General features: G+C 40.9%; 2 protein-coding genes across 5 annotated transcripts; both read left to right on the top strand.

Annotated features, from left to right (window-relative positions):
- Window positions 1-814: 814 nt before the first annotated feature.
- On the top strand, window positions 815-10,208 carry slc4a1a (solute carrier family 4 member 1a (Diego blood group)). The gene is made up of 21 exons (XM_068579239.1): window positions 815-944; window positions 1,984-2,052; window positions 2,207-2,262; window positions 3,369-3,475; window positions 4,163-4,209; window positions 4,298-4,463; window positions 4,574-4,709; window positions 4,812-4,881; window positions 4,962-5,004; window positions 5,093-5,277; window positions 5,375-5,582; window positions 5,866-6,069; window positions 6,206-6,354; window positions 6,445-6,639; window positions 6,747-6,992; window positions 7,076-7,165; window positions 7,631-7,797; window positions 7,881-8,122; window positions 8,221-8,390; window positions 9,015-9,188; window positions 9,287-10,208. Exons 2-21 carry the CDS (start codon window positions 2,029-2,031, stop codon window positions 9,362-9,364), a joined length of 2,757 nt encoding a protein of 918 aa, XP_068435340.1. The 5' UTR covers window positions 815-944; window positions 1,984-2,028; the 3' UTR covers window positions 9,365-10,208.
- Window positions 10,209-11,894: 1,686 nt separating this feature from the next.
- Window positions 11,895-22,098, top strand: ubtf (upstream binding transcription factor). Of its 4 annotated transcripts, none has more exons than XM_068579243.1 (21): window positions 11,895-12,530; window positions 14,303-14,355; window positions 14,731-14,903; window positions 15,044-15,127; window positions 15,228-15,383; window positions 15,479-15,543; window positions 15,639-15,762; window positions 15,847-15,957; window positions 16,055-16,188; window positions 16,279-16,420; window positions 16,511-16,552; window positions 16,680-16,787; window positions 17,020-17,175; window positions 17,345-17,485; window positions 18,045-18,155; window positions 18,240-18,328; window positions 18,424-18,613; window positions 18,698-18,745; window positions 18,859-18,912; window positions 18,991-19,104; window positions 19,192-22,098. In XM_068579243.1, exons 2-21 carry the CDS (start codon window positions 14,319-14,321, stop codon window positions 19,333-19,335), a joined length of 2,223 nt encoding a protein of 740 aa, XP_068435344.1. In that variant the 5' UTR covers window positions 11,895-12,530; window positions 14,303-14,318; the 3' UTR covers window positions 19,336-22,098. The 4 variants fall into 4 exon arrangements, with proteins under 4 accessions (XP_068435344.1, XP_068435342.1, XP_068435343.1 ...); XM_068579241.1 differs by having other exon boundaries at window positions 14,303-14,370; XM_068579242.1 differs by having other exon boundaries at window positions 11,897-12,530; window positions 19,189-22,098.
- Window positions 22,099-22,660: the final 562 nt, after the last annotated feature.

Raw genomic sequence — 22,660 nt, 5'->3', positions numbered from 1 at the left:
GCAAGATCGCTTTTTATTGGTATACCCATGACTGCCTGTACAGAAATTTGATTTTTGTTATTTTTCAGAAGCCATGTGACTTGTTGCAGGACAATACAGGAGTTGGTCAGTTTACTTCATGAGATTAACAAATGCATTTGCACTTTTGGCAAGCTATTAACCAACCCCTGCCATTGATCTCAGTGTGTTTCAACTTTCAGTTTTACGTTGTTATTTTTGTTTTACGCAGCCTTTTGCCATTTTAATATTTGCTGATGTTGTTGTTTCACCAGCCAGTGCTGCATCCTTGTGTCAGTATCTGTCATCAGACTGGATTGGACCACCAACATCCACACCCAGTCAGCTGCAGAAGATGTCCAACCCTGACGCTGGCATGTCACATGTACCAGTCATGAGACAAACCACTCAAACCAACTTAACATGAGGGCTGCAGTGAAGAAAAGTGGGGGCCCCCCAGGGAATCCCGAGTACGTACATAAGATGACGTACGAAGGTGCTGTGATCTTGATGAAGTGTGTTGATACTGTACCACTGTGCCCCCTGTGTGCCCCTCATACAGCCTGACGTGAGGCCTGCTGGTACAAACAGGTTCCTCTATTACTACGTCTGTCCAGGCTCAGACCTGGTTCATGCTGGGAGGGCGGAGCGGACAAACTAGGGTTGGGATATCCCTGTCTCAAGGTGTCCCTGACCGATAGGGCTGTATGTCTGTCACACAGGCCTTATCTGCCCCACCCACCTGCCAGGTTGCTCAGCAACCAGAGGGTTGAGGGGTACAGCGCAGCATAGGTTCGACGTAGTTGCATTATGGGTGTTCCCGCTCTCTTTGCACTCATCTTTTTCGTTTGTCCTGGATCAGTTAATCACCGGGCTCGTCTTGGCTGACAGAGCGGAGACCGTCCTGTTTCCAGTGCTGGAGAACAGGTGGGAGTACCTGCATGCAGGTAAGGGTGTGGCCTCCTCTGGACAAGGGTCTGACACACTTTGTGACATGAGAGAGGGTAAAGGTCAAACTGGATGAGAGAAGATGAGCGTATTCTAATGTTTAATATCGCTGCCATTCATGTGCGAGAAGGTCAGGAGTTCATTTTCTTGGTGGAAGAATATTCTTTTTAAAAAAACAAAACATTTGTTGTGCACATTTTCTGTAAAACCAATTCAAACGCTTTTAAATCATCTGAGGTCACTGTCAGGGTGGGATTATCATAGTGTGTTAATTTGTTGCACTTCTTATTTTGGCAGTAAATCTATCCTCATTGTTACAGGGTGAAGAATTGTTTCCACTAAATGGCGATGACTTGCTAAAGTGCAGCACCTGATCTGTAGATGTGCTTCTTTCAAGCATTACAATTTGTGCGTGTACAAAGTAAATGTGAAGTCACTTGACTCCTATTTGAGCAATCTGCTGAGAAATATTTTTTAACATAAAAAAGGGCTAATTCAGTTTGTGAAATTTAAATTCAATCCACTAAAAACAGCACACAACGTTGAATGGTTGTGTATTTTGAGTATTCCCGTCTAAATGTAAACCATTTTTGCATTACATGCTGTTACAGTAGCAGCATTTCAAGTTTTTTGACGTACTTTTGGAGAACAGAGGTGTCTGGTTGAAGAAAGGTGTTACCCAAAGATAAGGCTCTCTGCGTCTTATATTCAAACCTTAACGATGACCTCATTCTCAACGGCTGGCTGATTATCTGTCCCGAGCCGAGTGGTGGTAGATGGCGTATGCTCATCAAGCAGGCTTTATTGGTCTATGCAGTGGCTGAGCCAAGTTGACTGTATTGGAATGATTTCTAAAATAATATCATATAAGTTAGTCACAAAGTTAATCACAAAGTCCGTGCTTTGGATGCTGTAGATTCACATGTTTGCTTAATTGTGTCAAAACGCAGGAAAATCACAAATCACCAGTAAAAATAAATAAGTCACCACTGTGTCATTGGTTTTTTTGTCATGTTTCTTCATTCTCTTTTGTCTTAGGGAATGCATAACAGTACCTGAGAGAGCAACATCTGAAACACAACAATGGAAAACCATTTTAGTTTTGAGGTTTGTCTTCATTTCTTTTGATATTAAACAAGAGGATGGAGACTCTATGGAGCTTGATGCGTTCAATTAACCTAAGTAGATATGTGCATTTCCCTTTCATCGTTAAATACTCATCCAACTTTCTTCTATCTATTCTTTTACTACTATCCTCTAGGGCAGTGACATGTCCTCTGAAGACAATGACTCAGCATTCCCCTCTCCAGTGAGACTGTGAGTCATTTCTCTCATGTGGCCTCTCTGTTTCAGCAGTACTTTACACTGTATGTACAGTGTACATACAGTACGGTACTGTACAATGTACTGTAATCATCATCTGTTCTGTACATCCTGTTTCTGGTAAGAAAAAAGGTATTGGATCTCACTGGGCATGTCAGGCAGTGCTTATGAGATGTCTACCACCCAAACTAGTTTCTCCAATCAAGTGATTATATCACTTTGTGTCATGCAAAAGGCATGGTAAACCCACAGATAATCAGTTCCCCAGACCTCTATGGAGCATTTTAGCCTCTTTTGGCTTGTTCTTTTCGTTTTATATAACTTTTGTGTGTGTGTTTTTTTTAAAACATTAAAATTCCCACAATAAAACGTTTAAAAAAAATGTCCCTTAGTGTTCAGGAGTTGTCTGAGACCAAACCAGAGCTAAAAAGAGAGTGAATATCAGATGGCCCGGAAAAAAAACAATTGAAGTGAAAGCCAGTGTCAGCTAAGTGTGCAAATAGCTAATTGTTAATAGTAAAGAGCTAAAGTGTGAACTGCTAATTCGTTCACCATAATAACTGTTAACTGCATGTCAACGTCGTGTGTGCACTGCCCCCAAGTGGCCAAAAAACTCAAGCAATTCAGTTTGACATGAAAGACTATTACAAAATTTAGAAAGAGGTTGATAACTTCCAACTGATGTGAAAGCAGCATCATGGGCCTTATTCTCAAAGAGAGGTAGTGTTTGGTCAATGGAAAACATTCATAAGAGAATAAACTCAGTGGCCTAAAACCCGTAAATCCAAACAGTGAACGATAAGAAATATGTTGAACGACCTTGCCCTCTTGTGGCAACAACAGAAAAGCACTGACAGCATCATTTCACAGCTATGGAGAACATGTTCATCATAAACTGAGACCGCAACCTGATCAATTTAAAGTAATTTGCTATCAACAGTTACATGCTTCAAAGTTACTTTAACGCAATTATGGATGTGAATTTTCCAAAATGATATCCAAAATGTCCATTCCCAGGTGAGACTTTTGGGGATATAGTTGATAAGCACTCATGCTCATTGTTAGTCTTCATTGATGTTTCTGTTTCTCCACACCACCAGGACTCCACCGGGCCAGAGCTGCAGCTATGACCTGGAAGGGAGGATGCAGGAGGAGCAGGACGATGAGCCACCTATGGCGGTTGTCTCCATTCCCAGAAATGCAGAAGGTAGGTTCCACTCGAAGGGCCAGGAAGCTTTTGGCAACATGTTATATCTGGACGCAAATCCCTTTTTTTAGTACATTTACAGAAGTACTGACCTTAAGTGAAAAATTGAAGTATTTGTACTCCATCTCAACACCTTTTTATCTTAGAGGCGTGGTACTCATTTACTTGAACTTTCAGCTTTTCAAATTACAAATGTCTCCTTCCTGTACAGTGAAAACCATCATGTATATCAAGATTTGGTGCTTTGAAACTGAAGGATGAAGTGTCCTTTATGTGTTGAGAAAATTCTTCTCAAGCTAATTAAACTAGAGATATATGGTTATCGCAGGACAACGCACTACAGACATATGATGCATTTCTTTAAATTAAATTCCCCTGACGAAACATTTCTGTAAATTAAATTAGCCAATAGTATAAAGTGTAGTTAAAATGCGTATCGCCGTAAACATTTACAACAGTGAAAGGAAACAAACACGTGAATGCAGCAGTAATGTTGATCCAGAAACATCATAGTTAAACACTGACAGGGAACATTTTAGTGCTCAATAGGTATTTTTACTTTAAGTTATTTTATTTTTCCGTAAATCAGGTTTGGGATGCACATCTTTTACTTGTATTTGAGCGTTTACTACTTTGACTAGTGTAAAAGATCTGAATACTTCTCCACAAACTTCTTTTTTTTTTCAGCTTACCTGAACTTGAACACCAATGCCACCACAAGAGGGGATGCTCAAGTTAGTCTTCATTCTTCATATTCATGTTTATTAATGTAGATCAACATTATCCACAGTGTTGCTAACTAACCACATTGCATTACCACAGGCATATGTGGAGCTGAATGAGCTCCAGGGTAACATCTGGCAGGAGACTGGCCGCTGGGTGGGCTACGAGGAGAACTTCAACCCCACCACCAGAAAATGGGACCCTTCTCATGTCTCCCACCTCACCTTCAAGAGTCTGATCCAGCTCCGCAAGACCATGAGCACAGGTGCATTTAGAGACTCTGATGAAACGGAAAACCATGCATACAATAGGTTTGAAACAAACTTGTTTTAGTTTGATGAATATGACCATTAAAATGAACTCAAATGTACTCAGGTGCCGTCCTCCTCGACCTGAATGCCAGCAGTCTATCCACCATAGCTGAGAAGGTGGCCGATGAGCTGCTGAACAAGAATGAGATCCGCGCCAGCGATCGGGACGACCTGCTGAGAGCTCTCCTCTTGAGACGCAGGTAATCCCCGGGATGCACTATTTCTCTAATTCTTTTGATAAGATGTGAGCCCAAAAAATATTTGTAGCATACAATTAATTCACATTTTATTTGTCCTTCCAGTCAGTCTGAGGCGCCTATAATGACTCCCTCTGGAGACATTGAGATGCAGACCTTTTCTGTACCCAAGAAGGTACTTTTTTGTTTTGTTTTTCCACACGTTTCTTTTCATTTAGTTGATCATCAATATCATATTCATCATTTACCTTGCAGAGAGACACCTCTGACAATGTGGAGGCCTCAATCGTCCTCTCAGGTACGTTCATGTAATTCAGATGCAGTAATGTGTCTCCAGGTGTGATTCTGGAGCAGACGTGGTTAAACAAGGATGTGTTTTTCGATAGGTGTCCTGGACACTCTGCAGAAACCTGTGACGGCTTTTGTGAGGTTAAGCGACTCTGTGGTGATGAACTCCTCCCTGGAGTCTCCTGTCCCTGTTCGCTTCGTCTTTGTGCTGGTGGGCCCGAGCCAGCAGGAGATTGACTACAGTGAAAGTGGCCGTGCCATGGGAGCTCTGATGGCCGACTGGGTGAGAGAGGAAAACAATTACTCAGCAGCCAGTATCTTAAAGAATATCAGTCTTTTGTTGTTTGGTGCAGGTGAGTAAACGCTTTCTGCTCTCGTAGGTGTTTTGTCTGGAAGCCTTCTTGGCCCAGACTGACAAAGATCTGACCAACGCCATAGCTGACTTCATGGACTGCAGCATTGTGATCCCCCCCACTGAGATCCAAGACAAGGGAATGCTTGAGCCAATCATCAATTTCCAGAAGAAGATGCTGCGTGACAGACTGCGCCCCAACGACACCCGTCTTGCCTTTGGTGACAGGGTCATAGGTCAGCATAGTTACCGAAATGTGAGACTGTTCCTCTACACATTTTCATTTCTTCACAACAACTGTTATTGGAAGTATGGTCTACATTTTTTGGAATATTATCATTCGCATTGGTACATATAGCACCTTTACATTGTTTTTACATGTGCATATGAAACAGATAAAAGACAAATGAAGCCTCTGCCGGAGACATTTTTAAGAAAAGTCCATTACTTTAAAAGAAAAAGAGAAAGAGGCATATTCAGTGTCATAACTATTGATGTCAATCTGACGTGTTTGTCCAGTTGAGAAACCCGTAGAGGCGCCCCGGGAGGACCCTCTGGCCCGTACAGGCTATCCCTTCGGAGGGATGGTGAATGACCTGAAGCGCCGTTATCGCCACTACATCAGCGACTACACAGATGCTCTGAACCCTCAGGTCCTCGCTGCCGTCATCTTCATCTACTTCGCTGCCCTGTCCCCAGCCATCACTTTTGGAGGTCTTCTGGGTAATAGAGACACCAATATTTTATGATTTTACAATTCTCTGTTGAGGCTCAATTCTTTTGCAGTAGGTCAGTATCTACTACAACAGAACTACTACCTTTAATTGTATTAATAATTATCTATGATCTCTGACTCCAGCTGACAAAACAGACAAATATATGGGCGTGTCAGAGCTTATGATCTCCACCAGCATCCAAGGTATCATCTTCTGTCTCATCGCCGCCCAGCCCGTCCTCATCATCGGCTTCTCTGGACCTCTGCTGGTGTTTGAAGAAGCTTTTTACGCTGTGCGTATAGGTCTTTTCATTAAATCAATCGTTCGTTCGCATTTTTTTTTCTTCGTCATCATCTATTTTGATTTCTTCATTCCATACTAGTTCTGCAAGACCCAGGAAATGGAGTATATTGTGGGCCGTATCTGGGTGGGGATGTGGCTGATAGTGATTGTGGTCATCATCGTGGCCGTGGAAGGCAGCTTCCTGGTCAGATTCATCTCCCGCTTCACTCAGGAAATCTTCTCCATCCTCATCTCTCTCATCTTCATCTATGAGACGTTCAATAAGCTCGTCAAGGTTTCCTCACCTCATCCTCTTCTGACACCGTTGCTCTGTGATCGCCTACTATGTTGTGTGTTTTTGTTGTTGTTGCTTCCTCTGACTTCCCATCTCCTTTTGCTCAGATCTTCAAAGCCCACCCTCTGGTTCTGAACTACGAGCATCTGAACGTCACAATGGACAACCCCTTCCACCCTGTCATCTTTGAGCACAAGGTGGTCGATGACCATGGCAACATTACCATTTACGAGAAGGAGATTGAAAGAGCCTACCCCAACACCGCCCTGCTGTCTATGTGTCTGATGCTGGGTTGCTTCTTCATTGCGTACTTCCTTCGTCATTTCAAGAATGGGCACTACTTCCCAGGCCCGGTAAAATCAACTTTCTATATGTTTTGAAAAAGACGTTGTAGGTTCTGTGATTTTAACCCTAGCGTATCCCGCTGTCTCACTAGCTCCGTCGTTTGATCGGAGACTTTGGTGTCCCCATTGCTATTTTCTTCATGATTGCTCTGGACATCAACATTGCGGATGCATACACTCAGGTAAGAGTTGTGTTGTGGTGAGTTGACAAAGAACAAAAAATCTGATCTTGACTACGGATAACTTAACACCTTTCTGATTGATGTGGTATAATGAAGGACACACGGGAAAACAAAAATGTTCTATTCACCTACATTCATTTGACGTTACTAATCAAAATGTATATCAATAATTTATTATTGATATACATGATATATATATATATATATATATATATATATATATATATATATATATATACATTATTATTTATTTATATGTCTGTTTATAAGTCTGTTTATTTGTAAAAATGCACACTCTTAAAAGTAAAGTGTATGTTCCTGGTAACAATCTTCTTAAATCTCTGACGTGTGACTAAACTCAGATTATGATCAGAGACTAATTTCAGTCTTGACGCAGAGCATTATATACGCTTAGGTCTTATGGTGGTAAATGAGCAGACTGAAAAGCATCCTCTCCTCTTGTAGAAACTGGTTGTACCAAAAGGCATTGAAGTGACCAACCCCAAGATCAGAGGCTGGTTCATCAACCCCATGGGGGAGAAGAAGCCCTTCCCCATTTGGATGATGGGCGCCTCCTGTGTACCAGCACTGCTGGTCTTCATCCTTATCTTCCTGGAGTCCCAGATTACTACGTGAGTAACACAGTGAATGATAGCATTCAGTCTGCAACAAATCTGAAGTCTGAAGCTAACGATTCCTGTTGTCGGATTGTTAGCCTGATTGTGAGCAAACCTGAAAGGAAGATGGTGAAGGGATCCGGTTTTCATTTCGATCTGCTCCTCCTGGTCACCATGGGGGGCCTCTCCTCTTTCTTCGGGGTGCCCTGGTTGAGTGCTGCCACTGTGCGATCCGTCACCCACGCCAATGCACTCACTGTCATGTCCAAGGGTCCGAAACCAGAAATTGAGAAGGTGCTCGAGCAGAGGATCAGTGGCATCCTTGTGGCCATCATGGTTGGTAAGTGCTGCCATCTACGGTGCTGATGCAGATACAGCAGGCCCGAAATTAAACTAAAGCATTGTCTTTAACAATCTTTCACTTTCTGTGACCTCCAGGTGCTTCTATTTTCATGGAGCCTCTTCTGAAGATGATTCCTATGACAGCCTTGTTCGGTATCTTCCTCTACATGGGTATCACCTCTCTGAGCGGAATCCAGATGTGGGACAGGATGCTTCTGCTGATCACACCAAAGAAATACCATCCCGCTGATGCCTATGCCACGCAGGTACGCAGCCTCCACAAATGCAGTCCAGAATGTGGAAGACCCTTATGTCTGAAAATGCAATTATATCTGTAAACCGATACACAAGAAAGCCTGAAAGGTGGGGGCTGTAATTTGTTTTTATGCTGGACTAAAGATGTTTCTAATATTTTATGTATGGCAGTCTCAGTGGAAAAATATCACAAGGCCATGGATGGATTATTAGAAAACGTGCCCCTCCCCTCTCCTACATAAGAGCAACACATCTCTTTGTCATTGTTGTGTGTCTCCTTGTGACCATTTTGTGTTTCCCTGTGGTCGCTTTGTATGCCTTCTTAGTCGTCTCACATCTTTGTGGTTGTTATGAATCTTTCTGAGGTCATTTTGTGTGTCTCTGCGGTCGTTGAGCTTTCCAAACAGAAATGTTGGCAGTCACTTCAAACAAAGGCTCTGACCCCGAGCCCCCTGAGCATTTAAACCCTAACCCTTCAATGCATCCACATGAATGCAATCCACATTTTCATATTTGTGCTTGTATTTCAGTGTTCTTTGTTCCATGACAATCTCCCTGTAAATTTACATATTTTCATGTGAGTCTTTGGGTTTGTGTTCCCCTGTTAACGCTCTCTTCTGCTGTCATTTGTGCAGGTGAAGACAATGCGGATGCATCTCTTCACTTTTATCCAGCTCGTGTGCTTGGCTATCCTGTGGGTGGTGAAGATGAGTCCCGCCTCTCTGGCGCTGCCTTTTGTTCTCATCCTCACCATCCCTCTGCGCATGTTCATGACCGGCACGCTCTTCACTGCCAGGGAAATGAAATGCGTAAGTACCTTCCATGCATAATTTATGACCATATTAGGCACACACTATACAGTAAGGTGTGAGGTTCACTGTTGCAACTGGATGTGTTTGTGTTGCAGCTGGACGCAGATGATGCCAAAGTGACGTTCGAGGAGGAACCTGGGGTGGATGTGTACGATGAGTGCCCACTGCCATAAACAACACCATATCAGGCATTTTTCATTCTGAAACTTTGAAAAGCACTTGTTGCTCGACTGACAGTAATTATATGAACACTTATTATCAGGTGCCTTTAAAAGCATGCATGTATTAATAGTAACAGTTTCCAACTTTTCTGTTCTGTTATTATTATTTATCTTTAAAGGAAAAATCTGTCATTTCTAGAATTCATACATACTTAAATTGACTTTAGAGTAAATTGACTCTTTTGAGCCAGGAAAAAAATATTTAATTTCTTTGAATGCAAAGTATTTTCCCTTGAGAACTGAGGTAAATCCATTTAGGATATCCTTTTTTTCTTTTAGTGCATAATTACAGCATGAGCTTTAGTGACTATCAGTGCTGCAGCATTGCAAATCTTCACGTTATAATAAGATTCCAACTTAATGTTTGCTATTTAAGTAAAGCTAAATGTATCCATACACACTCTATTTACACACACATAGTTTTATTAACAGCCTTTTTCCCATACAGTAGCCTATCCCCCCTTAAACAGTTTTAAATTGTGTTACTTGAGTTTGCCTTATTTGATGTGATTAACAATGTGTCATGCAATTAAATCACATTTTTAGTGTGTAATTGCTTTGATAATTATGAAATGGGATGCTAATAGGTATATTAGCATACAGCCTATCATTGTAAGTTGATAATTGATGATGATATATAATCGTTTGCGATGATTGTTGTTCTGATGATATAATCAGAGGAAAAGTTATTTGTAAATGTATCATATTATGCCTGTTCATGTGTTTGTGTGCTTGCAACACTGTACATGCTTGATTGGATTGGATGATCGTTCACTTTATTAAAATAAAAACATTCATCAAGTGCTTTTTTATTGTTAATGCATGAGGAAATACAATAGTTTACAACACTCAAACCTCACTTATATCATTTCATCTTTCAATTAGCAGGAGTGGGGTATTCACTTGAACCAGGAGACCTGCCCATAGAATGAGAATAGCCTTTTTATTTTTATGGGCCTGCCACTCAGCTCCATGCTGCGTTCAAGTTGATCAAGTAAAGTCAAACTTCTCATTACTCCTACTTGGAAAACACCATAGACATGACTTTAAATACTTGTATCCTGACGAGAGAAATGAGATACATTTTTGTGCAAATAAATCAAATTTGATTATGTTCAGATTAAGCATAAAAAAACTAACGGAAAAGGTTAAATCATAAAAACATCCGAATAAAACTTGAAAGGCATCCTATATATTCAAAGAGCCAAAGATGTAAATAAAGGCATGAAATAAATAACTTTTTAAATAAATACACTAAAATGACATTGTGAAAATGTCCAATTTGTAAAACGTAAACATTAAATCATTTTGCTTACTGACCAAACACCTTATTACAGGTGAGCTTTTTTGATTCCAGCAGTTTGTATTTATCACTATATCATTTCATAGAACTACTTTAAGTGTCAAGACGAACAGATTGTGATTGACTGTAGCTTTTATCTGATTGAGCACTCAGCATAACGTTATGTAATAAAAATAAACAATTATATTAGAAGTACATATTGGGGGGAAAAGGGCATTATATAAAAAGCAATGAAATCTTAAATACACTTCAACAATACACTTTGGTATGAAATATCTTCCCAATGTACGGTAATAGGCATTAGTTATACAATCAAAGTCACGTATTTAAACGCTTGATATTAAACCGTCAACTTCAAAATCAGCTTCTAGCTTTATGCTATTGCTCGTAAGATGATACAAACAATTCCGATAGCAAGAGAACGCAGCACAGTTTAACAAGGCCGAGTGCCTGAAAATCATTTGTTTTCCCTGAATCGGACCGACTGGATTGGACAGCCTCGGGTCCCGCCCACAAACACACAAGGTGGAGTTGAAAAGAAACAACATGCAGGGCCAAAATGAAGCTGTCAAACAGCCTCTAGTTAAGGAATCGCCGGGCAATGTGAAAAAATACGGTGGCTACTTTGGAGACCTAGTAGATACAGTTGTATTTAAAGTCTGAAGTATTTCAATCTGACGTTGAAAAGTGGAAATTATAAACTTTTTGAAAATATGTATTTTTATGTTATTTAAATTAAGTCAATGGGCTATGTGAGATGAGCCGGTAGCACTAACAAAAAGATAACCATTGGGCACAATTTGAGATTTCATAAAACTTTTGCGATTAATATTCGGGGCGCAAACTTGAGCTGCAGATCAGACATGGTGGCTCTAACGCAGGGGAGAGGGAAAACAATCGCGCTCGGTTGGGTTGAGAAACAGCGGTGCGAGGTCGGGAGAAAAAAAATGGATGTCTCCGCTTAGCGAAATGGTTGGATGGAGAGAGAGGAGCTGCTGCGCGTTGAGTGGAGGGAGACGGCGAGTGAGATGGAGGCGGGGGGGAAGGACCATCTCTGCGGGGACTGGAGCCCAGGACCGACGGCGCAGTGCTGGCTATCGTTCAACCCTCCCCTTCTTCCTCCACAACGACGCCGAGGCTCACGCCGAGAGACAGGTAAGCCGACAAAACAACCGCTCGGGTTCATCCACCGTGTAAGTGGCCGATAAACGAACCAAAACACGCGTCTAACCCCGCGAAATAAACCTTTTACGTTTGTTTTTTGTTTACTTATAACGTCCCTCCGTCCGTCGCTTCTTTGTAGTAAGCGAACCAAAACGACCGCTGGTGGCGGGGCGCAGACGAAGGCGGCCATAGCCGGATTTCTTGTCCTCTGCAGCGGGTAGGAAACTGTGTATAAGACCTGGAGGTAAACGTGGGTTTTTAGGCAAAATTACTCGGAGCGATAGTTTTCTAATAGTTCCGGTCATCGAAACTGGCATTTCTATGCTGTAACCGGGGTGTTTGCGTGGGGGAATTAACGGTGGTTTCCGCGCCGAGACCTCCATGCGGCTGTTGGCGGAACAGCCAGCCGCCTCTCTCGGTTAGCCATCAGGGATCTCGGTTTAATATCTCACCGTGCAGAGACTCGCCCTCTCTCTCCCCCTCTCTCTCTCACTGACTAGCCCAGAACCGCCGACGACCGAGCTCGGAGAACCCGCCTTCTTGTCCTCGCGTATACGCGTTTGGATCGAGGGAAGGGAGTCTGCAACGCCCCGGCATTAGCTTTAAGCTCCGCATTTCTGTGTTTGCAGTGCGCCATTGGACCTTGTCACGGTAGGTTTCCTCGTCGAGCTGAAGCATGGCGGACCTGGAGCGTTTCGTCGCGCCAGTGAAGCTGCTCAGCCTCGGATGTTAACGCGTTTCCTTTTGAGCTTATTATACTGAACAATTTAGGTTGCTTTACGGTTTAACCGCATGTTCATAGAGCCGAAACGATGGCAGTGGAAAGGCACGCTTCGCAGGGCGAGCTCGAGGCAGCTTGTAGGTTAAGGTTTGACCGGTAAAAATATCTTCCATGTTCTTCTTTCTTCCTGCGCCTCCGCAAGTCCTTCCAACCACCGTAGCATCCAGCCCCGACATCATCTAAAACAAAGATAGTCTAACATAATGTTCACGTTTAGCGGGAGGTATAATTATAACCGTTCACTATTATACATTATTTGTTGAAAAACAATCTTTAAATCCAGATCTTCCAAGGAAACTGATATTCGTATTAAATGCAGATAATGTTGACTTTATAGTAGTAAATTCTAACATTTTAAAGATTATATGGCTCTAAATGTTCAATTTAAAGCCCCGTTTATCGTGCTACGTTGCCCTTGGCCGTAATGCCTCAATTCGCAAATTTATTTTTAATCATATATTGTTCATATTTCATGAACTTGTCAGAAACCCCTATGGTACAACGGCTGAAGATGTCCGTAATGGCCGCTCGTTGGTTCCGGTGCTAACGGTTGTTCTCGTGTCGCTGGGTCACCCTGTGGCCGCCACAGCGAGCTGGGGCCACAAGGACACGACGAACAACGAGCAGCCGCCATCATTGGAGCACAGCTCGGCTACGCCTCGCTGAAGAATGCACGGCGCTCGTTGCTAAAACCCCCACGGTTAAACGCCAACAAATACGAATTAATCGGTCTGTGAATACGATATACTTGTTTTTTTATTAACTTTTAAGCGAATATTATATTGATTTCCTCGCTCCGAGTTGGAGTGAACCGTGGACGAGAAAGATTATAGGGTCGCATGGCGGAGCTAGATCCGCGTCCATCGGTGATGAGGCGCCTCTGCCGAGTGGCGCATTTGGCTGCAGTGCTTTCCAAGCCACCATTCCCCCTTGTCGGAGACCGAAAGCAGATCCCCCAGTCCGTGGTCAGCTGGTCGCCTACAGCTGCCTGTCCGTCCACGTCCATTCGCTTCCTCCTTCCGTGGATCCTCCCCAACCTCCCGCTCCGAAAGAAAAGCCTCCATTACCGAGCGGTACTAGGCGATAAAATGGTCGCCCCTTGCGTGATCACGATACTTTGGTCGTGGACTAAAAAGAGAGTACTAATACGATAGATTCTGACTGGGCAGAATTTTCTCGACGAAGAAGACTCGTGTTGCCGGAGCTAGTTGTGCTAGTTGAAGCTCCCCGCAGTGTTATTTGAGATTTGAAGCCGTCACGAGCAATACTATGTCTCACCATGCAGCGTAAACGTATAAGGGGCGGCGTAATGAACAGCCACCATTATGTCGGAGGCGAATTTAAATTCCACCAGTCAGAGTTTAACTTTTTATATAGCAGACAACCCACCTATTTATGATATACACATAAAATTAACATAATCACATTTTGTCATTGAAACAGGTACATTTGTCGAAGAATTGGCCACCTACGTACAACCTATTGGCCGACAGGGTTGAGCTATATATATATATATATATATATATATATATATATATATATATATATATATATATATATATATATATATATATATATATATAATGTTGTTGTTTTTTATTTAATGTGTTTAAATAACTGGATTTTTATGTTGCTTTTGTAGATACTTATCAGTAAAAATGAATGGAGAAATGGACACAGCATCCCAAGAGAAAGGTGGGGTGTCCACAAGTATGTAAATCATAAATTACAAATACATTTTGTACATTTTTTAATACATCTGCTTGCATGACAACTTTGTAAATTAAGCATATATTAATACATTTTATAAATGTACCTTCCAAGTAATTTCAGAATGTATAGGGATCACAACCTTATTAAAAACACAAAAGAATGTATGTTTTAGTCCCTGGAAACCCAGAACTCCAGAGTTATTACATTGATAAAATGTCACTATAAATTTGATTTAATAGCCTAGTTGGACATACTTGTATACAAACAATAGGCTGTTCTAGCTAGTGTTGTAATTTAGCAGACAGATAAGCAAATTTATATTTTTTGTGTCCTTCCTGTTGTTTTTTGTGTTATCAGTGTGGGTACAGGAGGACCTCTTAAAACTGCTTGAGTCCATGCAACTGGCCCTGCCTCTGAAAGACCTGACTAAATACAAAACATCAGAGTCCCACCTCGACTGGCAGAAGGTGGCCTTCAACTCCTTCACAGCAGAGATGTGTAGGCAGAAGTGGCTGGCCGTCTCGAAAGAGGTGAGTCAGTTTAAGTTTGTATTTGGAGGCTAATAGAGTGGTGTAGTATTTTAATGGACTGTGCAACAGTCCGTTTTGTCTGTTAAATGCCAAATATTGTCTTGAGTCTTAATTTTTTCTCTCTAACTTACGATCCACAGATTCGTAAATTTCGGACTTTGACCGAACTCATATTTGATGCCCAAGACTACATAAAGAACCCGTACAAGGGCAAAAAGCTAAAGGTGAGTTAAACGTTCATGTTACTCAACTAATGAACATGAAGCAGTTATGACTATAACTCTGAAGACTTTTCATTTTAATATTTTTTCCCATGATTTACAGAAACACCCAGATTTCCCCAAGAAGCCCTTGACTCCATACTTTCGATTCTTCATGGAAAAGAGGGCCAAATATGCAAAATTGCACCCAGAGATGAGCAACTTAGACCTAACTAAAATCCTTTCCAAGAAGTACAGAGAGCTGCCTGAAAAAAAGAAGGTCAGTTAAAGGCAGCTAAAATGTTATTCTGTTTCAGATTTACTTTGTCTCTAACAAACATTGTTTTTCTTTCCCTCTTTTTTTCATGGGTGCAGAAAAAGTATGTTGAGGACTTCGCTCGAGACAAAGAAACATTTTTGCGCAGCATGATGAAGTTCAGGTATGATTATGTGTTCAAATAAATTGTATTTATGTCTTATCTGTCCATGGCATATTTATGGATGCTAACTGTGCTTCACTATTGTGTAAATAAAGAGAACTGCACCCAGACCTCATGGAGAGCATCAAGAAAGGTTCAAATGCACCAGAGAAGCCCAAAACACCCCAACAGCTGTGGTACAGCCATGAAAAGAAGGGTGTCCTCAAGACACGCCCGGATGTAAGTTCAGGCATTTACAACGCACCATAAAAAAGGCACAATTGTATGTTGTGACGGATGTTAACGTTCCGTGTTTCACACCAGGCAACCACCAAAGACATCAAGGACACTCTCGGCAAACAGTGGACGCAACTGTCTGACAAGAAGAGACTCAAATGGATTGCCAAGTCCCTGGAGCAGCAGAAACTGTATCAGGTAAGACTGCAATCGTGTGTAATATGTTGTCGAGGTGCGAGGGCTGTTGTGGTAGAATTATAAAGGGCGATGGTGTTAACTGTTTTTAATATTCTAGGGGACAATGCGCGAGTACATCCAGCAGCACCCAGATTCAACCATAACTCAAGAGGAAATCCACAAGTCCACCCTGACCAAGGCCGAGAGGCACCTGAAAGACAAATCGGATGGCCGACCTGACAAACCCCCTCCGTGAGTCCCAGCTACAAATACACTCATGCATCTGCACGATGCTAGTTACGGTTATGCGGTTATTTGAACATAATGTGTATGTGCTCTCAGAAATGGTTACTCGATGTTCTGCGCCGAGTTGATGTCGAGCATGAAGGACGTACCCAGCACAGAGCGTATGGTGATGTGCAGCCAGCGGTGGAAGCTGCTGAAACAGGGGGAGAAAGACGCCTACCAAAAACGCTGTGAACAGGTGAGTCCAGAATTTTCAAGTCGGATAAGAATAATAATATATTTTTTTAAAGAAAAACTTACATTTTTTATATCATATTTGAATTTTCAGAGGAAGAAGGAGTTTGAAATTGAGATGAACAGATTTCTCAGTGTAAGTCTACATTTTGGTTTATACATTCATTATATTTTTTGTTGCAATATCAATGTCATTATTTGTGTGCTCTACTTTTAGCTGCAAGAATTTCTCACTCTTGTTTTCTCTACGTATGGATCTATAGAGTTTGTCAGAGGAGGAGCAACACCGGGTTTTGTCCGAGGAGAAACTCGGGTTTAAGAGGGGTGGAATAAACAGTCCTGCCGCCAAAAAGAGGGCCTCTAGAGCAAAGGTGAGACAAGCAAGAGTAAACGGATATCATTTGTATCCTTTTTGTTTACCGGTTGGATCACAACAATATAATTTTATGAAGAAAAAAATCGGCCTTTTAAGAGTTTAGCATGTTAAGCTAAAGTCGCATTCTCCAAATCTATTAGTAAAATATGAATATTATATTGATATCTAAATAGTTACTTGGATGTTGTAGTACACTTTCTGATGTTCCCTTTCTCTTTAACCTGTAGGTCAATCCAGAGAAACCTAAAAGGCCAATTTCAGCCATGTTCATCTTCTCTGAGGAACGGCGTCCGAAACTGCAGCAGGAGCGGCCGGACCTTTCTGAGAGTGAGCTCACACGACTCCTGGCGCGCATGTGGAATGAGCTGCCAGACAAGAAGAAGGTAATGTAATGAAGAAATACAGTTGTGTGGCTCACGGGAGGCAAATCATACAGATATATTTTGATTTTCTTATAATTCAACTGACTTTCACAAAGTCAAATTCCTTCTATGTGTAACGTACTTGGCAATTATCAGTTCTGATTCTGATCTTGTTGTCTTGGTCATTCAGGAGAAGTTTAAACGCATGGAAGCGATCCTGAAGGCAGAGTCAGAGAAGAAGGACGATCGAAGTCGTCTGCCGGACCCACCCAAGACGGCACAGGATATCTGGCAGCAGAGTGTCATAGGAGACTACCTGGCCAGATTTAAGGTATGCATCCCTCCTTGTCTCTACAATGCAAACTAATAGTTGTGTTTTTACAATGGATTAGGGATATGTTTGAACAGATAAGGTATATTGTTAGGTCAGCTGACAAGATGGTACAGTAGTTTCTTTAGCTGTGTTGATGCTTACGGCTCTAATAACTCTGTTTGGTAAATGCACATATATATATATATATATATATATATATATATATATATATATATATATATATATATATATATATATATATATATATATATATATATATATATATATGAACATATGTATGCAACTAGCATTAGAGAGATCCCTGATTCGTCTTAGTGTTCACATTTTCTGGTTTTCACCTGTTTTTACGTTTGTCAGTGACATAGATAATAGGGTGTACAGTTCTAGACCCTGAACATTACTTTTTCACTTTTCATTGTTTCAAAAATATGTGTGTGTTTATTTATTTTCCTTGGATTGTTTAAGTCATAGATCATTGGGGAGAGGAGGGAAAAGGTGCTGAATGCCCTTAAAATACTCTCCACAAGTGCATTTATTGTGAACCTGTGATTCGCAGAGTGACCGACCAAGGGCACAGAAAGCCATGGAAGCAACCTGGAGCACCATGGAGAAAAAAGAGAAAATTATGTGGATCAAAAAGGCAGCAGAGGACCAGAAAAGATACGAGGTTAGTACCAAATCACTGACAATGTCCAGGAGAGCTCCACAACATCTGTTTAAAAGTGAAAGCTGACAATCGTCACCTCAACAGAGAGACCTGTGTGAGATGCGCTCACCTGCTGCTGCCATCGCCTCAGGAAAAAAGATGAAGTTTGAGGGTGAACCCAAGAAACCCCCATCGTAAGTCTGCCACATATGTGTCTGTGCTGCCCGTTGTGCGTTTTCCTTTTTTAAACTTATTGTTTTGATTGTCTGCTTCCTTTTCGACCGTCTAGAAACGGATATCAGAAGTTCTCTCAGGAGATGCTGTCCAACGGTGAGCTGAATCACCTTCCGATGAAGGAGCGTATGACTGAGATCGGCAGCCGCTGGCAGAGGTTAACACTGAAGGACAAGGACCGCTACAAGAAGATCGCTGAGGAGAAGCAGAGGCTGTACAAAGTCCAATTGGAGCAGTGGCTCGCTGTAAGAAGTGTTGCTTGAAGGGAGAAGGGGGTGTCGAGATGTGTGCACTTGACTTGGCTAACACACACTGTCATTCCTCCACAGAGTTTGTCTTCACAAGAGAGAAACACTTACAAAGAATATACTTCACAAGTAAGTCAAAAATTTCAGTGCCATGGAAATTGTACTACAGCTCTTTAATGTTAAAGTTTTCTTATATCTGAAACCGGCGTGTTTTAACAACATTTACCTGCTTGACTTTTCAGAAAAGGAGAACTACAGCAAAACCAGGAGGCCCCAAGGCAAAGGCCAAGAAATCTGTAAGCGCAGACTCTCCTTTTTCTTCTTGTCTCTTAAATCGGCTGTTGTGATTTACCTGAAAACCACTCTTCCCACAGGACACGGAGGAAGAGGAGGAGGATGACGATGATGAAGAGGAGGATGAGCGTGAGAAGGCTTCTTCTGAGGCAGATTCATCCAGCGACGATGACGACGACGATGATGACGAGGATGTGAGTTGTGTGTCTTGTCAGCACGCAGAAATGAGAGTTGATGGTGCTAAATAATGATAGGTGTTTTTCATGGTATCTTTAAAGAAGGACGACGATGATGACGACGACGACGATGACGACGACGACGACGACGATGATGACGATGACGATGAGGCAGAAGACAAGGAGAACAAGTCGGAGGACAGCAGCAGCGAATCGAATTCGCAGTCGTCGGATTCTGATTCGGACTGAAACGGGCCGGCGTCTTCGTGAGACGAACTGAGCAGCGCTGAGCTGAGCCAAGAGTCAAGGGAGCTCTGCCACTGTGCCAACCCTGCTCTCCTCCCACCACCAGGGGGAGCCCCTGCATTGCCTCATTCACATCACACTTTATGTTGCTGCGTTTTTGATATACTCATGAAGGGACGCTTCCCTTATGTCCAAAATCAGTTTCCTTCCCTCCCCGGTGTGACGGTCCTCTCACATTACGGGCCCCTGACGTTATGCCAAAAAACGGCATCCCACTGGTTTGGTGATGTCATGGACTTTTCTGTCACTGGTTTCAATCTTGACTTACAGGTTCAATGGTTTAATTGAGATTAGGGTTTTAATGTTGAGGGTAATTCATTACCGGCCAGTGTTTTATTTTATTATTCTGGTAATTAGGTGAAGACAAGTGGCATGTTGTGGAGTTGTGAACAGGCTTCATAGAGCCAAAGAACATAGTCTGATGGATCACTTTAGGGATCAACAGGGCAGAAGAGGGGGGTGCAGGATAGTGAAAAATTGCACCCTTCAGAATGTTCCTCTTTTTTTTTCTCATTTTTTCAGAGCATTGTCGCGTTGTTTTCTATTCTAAATTTATGATGTAGATTTTATCATTTGGTTCTTGAAGAGGTGGTATTTTTTCAGGAAAAAAATCAAGCCATTATGAATGTCTTTTTGTTGCTGGAATATTTCCAAAATTGTTACTTTCCCGTGTTCTCATTTAAAAGGTGACCGTGCCTATATAAAGTATTCATACCCTCTTGGACTAATTCATGTTTTATTGTTTTACTACGTTGAACTAAACGTGGATTTTTTTGAAAAACAATTGTCTTTTATACTGTAAAATTTAGGAGATTTGAAACGCTTTCTTCGCAAGAGGAAACCTGACGACGACCAGCTCAGACGTCAGGTGTTTGACGACACAAAACTGACACCGGCATTGATGATGTCTTACTTTCAGTAAGACGGCAACAAACGACAGCAGAACAAATCATTCTTTACAGATGTATCTAAATTAAGTGCAAGCAAAAACCTAAAAAACAGTTTATTACATGAGTATTTCCCGTCTTCTACATGAGTATTTCCTGTCCTAAATGTTTAGTGAATGTGTCTTTGGCAGCAGTTACAACCATGAGTCTGTGCATCTTTTATTTTTGCAAAAATCTGCCCAACGGAGGTATATAGAATTTAACCTCACATATTCTTTCCAGTTTTTCCGAACAATACTCTGCAGGCTAAAATGTGCCTTGGAAATGTTCTTATCCTTCCTCTTGAATAACAGTGCTCAGAAAACTTGTAATGTATTTGGAATATTCCTTCATCATCACAGTTTTTTAATTACACAACGAGCTGATATATCTACCTGACACAGGTGTATTAACCGCCACACTTTTTTAATATCACATAAGTAATTTCAATTAAATTCATTTAAAAAACTTTTGTCTGGCGCAGTCAAAACTTTATCAATCAATTATTTTAGCTTTTTATTCTTACTTAATTTAGATAATTTTGTGAAGATTTGTTTTGTTGATTATGTTTCAGAAATGTAAAACAGAAAAGGTTTAATACTTTGTATAGGCACTGCAGGACCCATTATCATGTGTCTGTCATTGGAAGGTGTGATTATCCCATTAGTTAGAAACAATTCTGGCCCGGCAGTAATAGACGTTGTTTATTGTGCAACAGAGCATTGAAGGGATGACACTTGTTTTCCACTTGTAGAGCTCAATCTGCCTGATTTTAAAGAATACGTCATACAGATGGTGTATTTTTCTTCTCTGAACCGTTTTGTTTCGTTTACAGTTTATATTGTCATTAGGTTTGTTTTAAATGTGAGCAGTTGTGTTCTGATCCATCTGGAATAATTTTTGTGGATGTCAAACTAAATTGTAATTTTTTTAATGGTATTGACTATAACCCATTTGGGTTTTAGTCTGATGCTTATTCCCAAAAACGTGTGCACTTAATGTAAATCTGTCCCTCTGTGTGAGTTTGTGTGCATGCACGCACCGGACTGTGTATATATGAGGGCGGGAGTGTTTGTTTTTTTGCTTCCCTGTGTGCTGTTTTTACAGTTTTGTTGCGCACCATGATGTGACTGCAGCGTGCATGTCTGTGCCTGTGTGGGGGCTTCATACCAATACCATGAATGTAGATATAGTTCAATCTTTACTTTTTTTTTTTTTTTTTTTGCTCGCCGCTGTCTTGTCATTGGTTCTCTTAGAACGGAGCGATGACGCATCTTCAATGTTTTGGGTCCACAAACAGTAATACTGAATTTTGACCATTATGAATCTTGTCACTGTCCGAAACAAAAACACATGTGGACTATTTAAATATATGGGGGGGAATAAGAAAAGTGATGCTAATGATGGGATGTTTGGAAAAGGGATATGGGGAACTGAGTCGCCAGGGGAATTGGGGTTGAAAACTGTTGTAATTTTTCCTGTAAATACTGTTTTTGTATCGAGTGCTTATTGTTTTGTTAGTGCTTTAATTTTGGCAAACCCTCATCTGTGATTTCTGAGGCCAGTGAGTTTTTCACTCACAGTGGGAGAGGTTTTGTTTTAATTCACCTTTTAGTTGTTTCTTCTCTCCCTTATGTTTGTTTATAGAGATATCTAAGACTGCAAAGCTTTACAAGTTTGTACTGCTGATCATTTGACAATTTGGTGTTTTCTATAGCTGAGGGTGTTCTTATGTCCTTGTAGTTCAAGTATTTGGGCAAATAAAAAAAAATATCTTTAACAGTTGGATGTCTGTGCTCTGTTTTGACCTTGTCCAAGTTGGCTTTTAATGAAAATCTCTATATATATATATCTATATATCTATATATATATCTATATCTATATATATATCTATCTATATATATATAGATATATATATATATATATAGATATATATATATATATATATATATATATATATAGATATATATATATATAGATATATATATAGCTACATCCATCCATATATATATATATATATATATATATATATATATATATATATATATATATATATATATATATATATATATATATATATATATATATATATATATATAGCTACATCCATATATATATATATATATATATATATATATATATATATATATATATATATATATGACACATACTCAAGATAAGAAAATTTAGCCCCTTTATTGTGTTAAACTACAAGAAAAAGGCTGGACTGTCCACATATTTTTGGCCATATCGTGCATATTGCTGTTACAGATGACCTCATTCAACCGTTCAGACACAAATATATGATCACAGACAACGAGCAACGCTCTCGTTCATTTATT

The sequence above is a fragment of the Clinocottus analis genome, unplaced genomic scaffold (assembly GCF_023055335.1).
Source record: "Clinocottus analis isolate CAN_PGR_092001 unplaced genomic scaffold, fCliAna1.0.p SCAF_16, whole genome shotgun sequence".
In the NCBI taxonomy this organism is placed as follows: domain Eukaryota; kingdom Metazoa; phylum Chordata; class Actinopteri; order Perciformes; family Cottidae; genus Clinocottus; species Clinocottus analis.
Note: the sequence above shows the minus strand (reverse complement) of the source record. Positions and strands in the feature narration are given on the sequence as shown.